This window comes from Rhineura floridana, chromosome 1, assembly GCF_030035675.1.
Source record: "Rhineura floridana isolate rRhiFlo1 chromosome 1, rRhiFlo1.hap2, whole genome shotgun sequence".
In the NCBI taxonomy this organism is placed as follows: domain Eukaryota; kingdom Metazoa; phylum Chordata; class Lepidosauria; order Squamata; family Rhineuridae; genus Rhineura; species Rhineura floridana.
In genome coordinates, this window is record NC_084480.1 from 84184608 (window position 1) to 84190607 (window position 6000).

Genomic DNA, 6000 nt, shown 5'->3' on the forward strand with positions numbered 1-6000 from the left:
AAACATTTCTGAAATCTAATTGACTAACTAAATATCACATCCCTAGTATTAATTTCTTATTTCATGTTCCTCATTTCACAAACATGGCCATATTTTTGACATTGATCTAAAACACACAGAACTATAATCTTTAGCTTGAGTTATCATTACTGTAGCAAAACTTACCAGATTTCCCAGAACTTTGATTTTCTGTCTCAAGGCATCACCAATCTGTCTCACTATTTCTCCTCGTTTGGGTGCAGGAACCTATACAAAGAGAGAACATTGTTAAAGTCCAATCTTATGAAACTAATCATGCATGATATTTTTCTAGTCAAGCCTGCACGACACTTTACTAATATGAACCTTCATTAGAAAAATAATCCAAGAGCACTCGGAAAAACTACCACACCATTAAATTTGTGGCCTCCTGACTATCAGAATACCTATTATACACTGTGTGCAGTGGTTGACTTGCCAGGATAGGTGTGGGAGAGTCAGAGTTCACATCTCAACCAAGCTGTAACGTTCACTGGTGACACTGGGCCAAATCTCAGCCTAATGTATTTGACAGGGTTGCGAGGATTAAAGGAGGCAATCCATCTCCATGTACACCACCACATACATGGAGATGGATAAAATACTAATAATACTGCTCTATGTGTGTTTTCTGAGAGCGAGATGGGGTATAATTTATTTTTACTATGGAACACAGCAGGTATAACTAAGTAAGTTTGTAGCGAGCCAGAAAAGAATCTACTAAGCAGGCCACCTCAAGATACTTCATCACCCTAGGTGGGGCAAACTTTTTCCATCACAGCCACCAACTTCAAAAAACCCAGGAGAGAGATGGGCTGAACACAGGATAATGGGTTCAAGCCAGTCTTAATCTGGTATCAAAGCTGAATATTGGTGAGAAAGCCAAGATCAGATGAATGAATATGTACAGGAATGCCAAGGGAGAAATGGGCTTTCAGGGAGAAAGGCTTGGATAGGAGGTTTAAAACAATTCTTTAGATATCAAAGGGGCGCGCCCTGTGGTGGCAGGCATACTCCAACAGAGCAGACCACATCCTGACATGGCACCTAGGGCCCAGTTTTCCCTTAGATCAGCCTTTCCCAACCAGTGTGCCTCCAGATGTTGTTGGACCACAACACCCATCTTCCTGACCATTGGCAATGCTGGCTGAGGCTGATGGGAGTTGTGGTTCAACAACATCTGGAGGCACACTGGTTGGGAAAGGCTGCCTTAGATGGTAAACCTGTGTCTTGGCTGAACCACTTCAGGCTGGAAATCAAATAACTGAATGTTTTCCCTCCACATGAAAAACAATCGTGCCATGGAGACTGCTGAGCTAGAGACTGGCTTCCCAACACCTCGTTTTCTAACGTTGTGGGGGTTACAGAAGCGCATTCAAGAGAGGCAACTAGATGATAGGAGTGCTCCCATGGTATCCTGTCTGTCCTCTCAGCCAGGAGGAGTCATTCCACCTGTTTTTCTGAGGACCAGTCCCATTATCTCTCCCAGTTCCTTGCTGCTGCCGCCAAATCCCTGTACCTTCTTCCCTGTCATGCTGCCCATCCCACTTGCTCTCCCAGGCATCTTCTCGTTATTCCACAATGTCTTGCTCCTTCCAATTCCAAAGACACTCTATTCTCCCACAGCCACTTAACAGATCTGCTAATGACAATAGGATTTGCTTTCAAAAATTGGCATTGCTGTTGCAGCCATTCCTTCCAAATGGGTATTCCATGGCATTAACGTCAATAAGCAACCAAATTATTATTGCACATGTCTATGTACCACTGACAGCAGGTTCAGTGTTACCCCCAACCTGTTGAGGAAAAGGACTGTGGCAGAAAGACCAAAAGAAAGTGTAGGTGCAGGGAGCCCAAAGTATTAAGCAAGCACAATGCACATCTTTGATACATGGTGTGCATGTGAAAAACAAACATGGCTTTTAAACAGCCTCAGCTCTCCTCTTAAAACAAAGGTTTTATCTTCCTAGATTATTTTAAAATAGCATAGGGGCAATTCAAGTATAGCATTAGACTGCTTGTCATCAAAAGATATGATAGTACTCAAAGAATCTCTGCATGACAAAGAGTAAAAGTAAATATCATAAGCTGCAAAAACAACCATATAGATGCCACCAGTGGATACTGATAAGAAATTAAAAAGGATCAGCATGGTTGTGACAAGATCTGTGAACTTTAGCATTCTATGCCAGTAGCAGTTCTCAAAATATCACATATACTGTTCCTCAAGGGAAAGGTTTTTACTCTGGGTTGCATCCAAAGCTGCTCCATTGAGTTTCACTCATGCAACTCTCCCAGAGCATGAGTGGAGTAGATTTTGAGAGTGCAGAGAGGGCTGGTGGAGAAAGTTTCATTGCAGAAGTCTGCTGCACTAGCAAAACAGCAGAGATGGATACAATCAAATGTGAATTTTAAGTTAAAAAATTAATAGCAGTCTTACAAAAACTTAGCCAGTAATGGGAAGATGTTCACCTTTAAACTTAATGTATTTTATCTCTAAATGATTTAAAACTTCAGCCATCAAGTTTGCTGAGCCAGCACAACTGAAGCCAAGAATGTTTAGGTGAGAGAGCAAGCTTCACCAAATACTTATTTGGCTTATTTTCAAGGAAACGTAAAGCCATAGAGAATCAGACTACTTCACTTTAAGAAAGCACATGGAAAAGACACTAAACCACATACAGAAGCCACATTAAATCTGTTTTGGTTTTTCTCTGAACGTCTGTGCTGGGTGGTGGACCTCATGCAGTGTGAACGTGTTGAAGTTTACAGTCAATAAATATGGTGACACTGAAAGACTGTATGGCTCTTAGCTAGAGCCACCTGTGGATTTAAAGTTATGGCTCATTCAAGCAGCAAGCCAGTGTTCCACTGGAGTTATATTTTAAATTCCCACATCTACTCGTGACTGAACACAGGCGATAATTCCAGATTAATGACTTCAATCCTAAATTCACCATAGACAAGAGATTTCTTCAAGTTAAATATTCCAATTTTCCCCAAGCTTGTCACATCCTTCACATCAAGAAAAATAGCAGTTATTCTGCAATGCATTGCAATATGGAAATATGAAGTTGTCAAAAACACTACACTCAACTATGTGTGCAAGTACCAAAAAAAGCTATCTGAAGTCAAGAAGCATGCATAACTCCAGTCCAGAGTTCCATATATAGTCAGATAGGCCAACAAATCTCTCCAGTCCACAGGAATTTCACATTCGGTTTCAATGGAGCAGCCCAATTTCAGTGCACAAGTAACATGCATTAGGCTTCTCCGGGGAAATGAATGAGGATGCTGTGGAGAAAGTGGGAGTTCTCCTGGCCACATTAGCATTTCCATTTCAAGAATGCATCTTTGAAGTTGGTTCCCCTAATATTCTCAGTGTCACTGGTCAGTCTTCTAATACTAATCAAGTTAGGTATTTAACATCAGGAAAGTGCAACCACAACAGCAATCAAGACTGTTTGCAGTGGTAGTATCAGACATAAATAATCAGAAAGAGAACTAATACAAATTAAGGTAAAAGGATCAGAATCTAACTGCATCACTTAATAAAAGCTTAATGGGTTTGTGGCTCATTGAAGAATGTCCACCTAGACACATTTCAGAAAAATATGAAGCTGTTTCAACTCACGTCTGCCCATATTTTCCAAGCCTCTTTAGCTTTCTTTACTGTTTCTTCATAGTCCTCCAAACTGGCCTGTAAGGATTTTTTAAAAATAATTTTTGTTCATAATTATTTGATACTAGCAGCTATAAAAACTAGCAAGACAAAAAGAAACAACCATATGTATTAATCTAGCAGATTCAAATTTTATGGAAAAAGATGACATTATTTGGACATACATATTCCTGAGCTAGCCTTACCCCCTGCATAACAGTAGCCCAATGGGCACCATTGCTTCAGCTACAACACACAAGTGGAATTTTTTTGGGGTGGAAAAAGTATCAGTCCCTCTAGAGCAGAAAGAAAACTGAACCAGCTAATCCTAATTGCAAGAGAGTAGCAACCCCATCCTAGGCAGAGTGAGTCACAACTAGTTAGGCATAGTATCAAATTGTAGAGGACTTTTAAAAAGCATATTCCAGTGACGATGAGCAATGTTGACCTGGCTGCCTATCAGAGGATAACACTTTAGCTGATGCAAAACAAGTCTACACTTATGCTATAGCAGACAAAACATAGGATCAGACTGCCCATTATTATTATTATTATTTATTTATTTAATTAATTTGTATCCCGCCCTTCCTCCCAGCAGGAGCCCAGGGCGGCAAACAATGAGCTAAAAACCCTTTAAAATATCATAAAAACAGATCTTAAAATACATTAAAACAAAACAGCATTAAAAACATTTAAAAAAAACTTTTTAAAAGGGTTAAAAACATTATTAAAAAACATATTAAGGATTGTAACACAGACACAGACTGGGATAGGTCTTAACCTAAAAGGCTTGTTGAAAGAGGAAAGTCTTCAAAAGGTGCCGAAAAGATAGCAGAGATTGTGCCTGCCTAATATTCAAAGGGAGGGAATTCCACAGGGTAGGTGCTGCCACACTAAAGGTCTGTTTCTTATATGGTGCAGAACAAACCTCCCGATAAGATGGTATCTGCAGGAGGCCCTCACCTGCAGGGTGCAGTGATTGACTGGGTATATAAGGGGTAAGATGGTCTTTCAGGTATCCTGGTCCCGAGCTGTATAGGGCTTTGTACACCAAAACTAGAACCTTGAACTTGGCCCGGTAGCAAATGCACAGCCAGTGCAATTTTTTCATCAGCAGGGTGACATGTTGGCAATACCCTGCCCCAGTGAGCAGTCTCGCTGCTGCATTTTGCACCAGCTGCAGCTTCCGGACCAACTTCAAGGAGCAGCCCCACATAGAGCGCATTACAGTAATGCATGGACAACAGTGGGCAGGCTATCCTGGTCCAGAAATGGTCCATTAGATTTTAATGCCTGAAAGCCCAAGCTTAAAAATGATACAGAAAATCTTCTATTTTTTCAGTCAGCAAAAAGCTTCTGGAACTTTCTGAAATAGTTTACCTGGAATAGCAAAATAAAAGGAGGACCATTCTGTGAACACATTTCTGTGACACAACTACAATTTCAACGCATGAGAGCTCCATCCAGCAGAGAAAGGGAGTATACAACCATAAACTTTCCATCTTTCACTGCCCTTAGCCAGTTTTCCACATTTTTTTCCCATTTGCTTTCTTAACATTCTAAACCTAGCCTTTCGCTATTCTAATACGGTGAAATTTTCTAGTGCAGTATTTAACTGTAGACTCCATTAAGGAAAGAAGACTTACCTGACGAACTTTGGCTATCGGCTGATTGTTTGCAGGGCAGTATGTTGTCACAACCTAAAGAGAAAACATTTCCGTCACACACCGATTTGTTTTTAAGGAGTAAGATCGAGAAAGGCTATAGTCTGCATGGTCATGTTAATTGGTCACTGCAACTACTTTTTTCCCCAGCTAATCGTCACGGTTCTTTCTGATTTTCTCTACACTCACTTTTCTATGCACGCCCCTACCCCGCGTACAAATGCACGATTAACACTCCATTCACCTGGAAGCAGACTATGGTCCATGAAAGCAGATGTCTAGTTCCAAGTTTGGCTTTCAGCTGCTTTTTGGCCGCCAATCAAGCTTCCTCACCACTCACTTGCCCACGCATGCATACAGTACATGCATGCCTACCTCTCCTCTTCCTCCCCAGGAGCCATTATAAACACCCTCGTTTTCCTCTTGAAGCCCCAGTTCTTTAAGCCACGCATACTGGGCTTGATTAATCAGCAACGTCGACATGAAGGCGGCGGGTCTACAGCGGGCAACAGAAGCCAAGAAGACGCTTTTCCTCAACAAAGTGCGTCGAGACAGAGCCGTGAGGCTGACTTGGAGCATCATAATGGAAAGAGCAATACTCTCAAAAGCCAATCGAGAAAGAGGCGGTGGCCGCAAACAGCTCCGCCCCAAACTCTG

General features: G+C 41.4%; 1 protein-coding gene across 2 annotated transcripts in view; it reads right to left on the reverse strand.

Moving 5' to 3' along the window:
• Window positions 1-6000, reverse strand: part of ALDH7A1 (aldehyde dehydrogenase 7 family member A1) — a 29251-nt gene extending 23251 nt beyond the window's left edge. The window contains exons 1-4 of one of the 2 annotated variants that reach the window (XM_061625163.1): window positions 5719-6000; window positions 5326-5379; window positions 3653-3718; window positions 166-246 (exon numbers count right to left, since the gene is read on the reverse strand). In XM_061625163.1, the coding sequence (XP_061481147.1) occupies window positions 166-246; window positions 3653-3718; window positions 5326-5379; window positions 5719-5925 (408 nt within the window). In that variant the 5' untranslated portion in view covers window positions 5926-6000. Of the gene's footprint in view, window positions 1-165; window positions 247-3652; window positions 3719-5325; window positions 5380-5587; window positions 5610-5718 lie in introns of those variants that run through there. The other variant, XM_061625172.1, reaches the window with a different exon arrangement.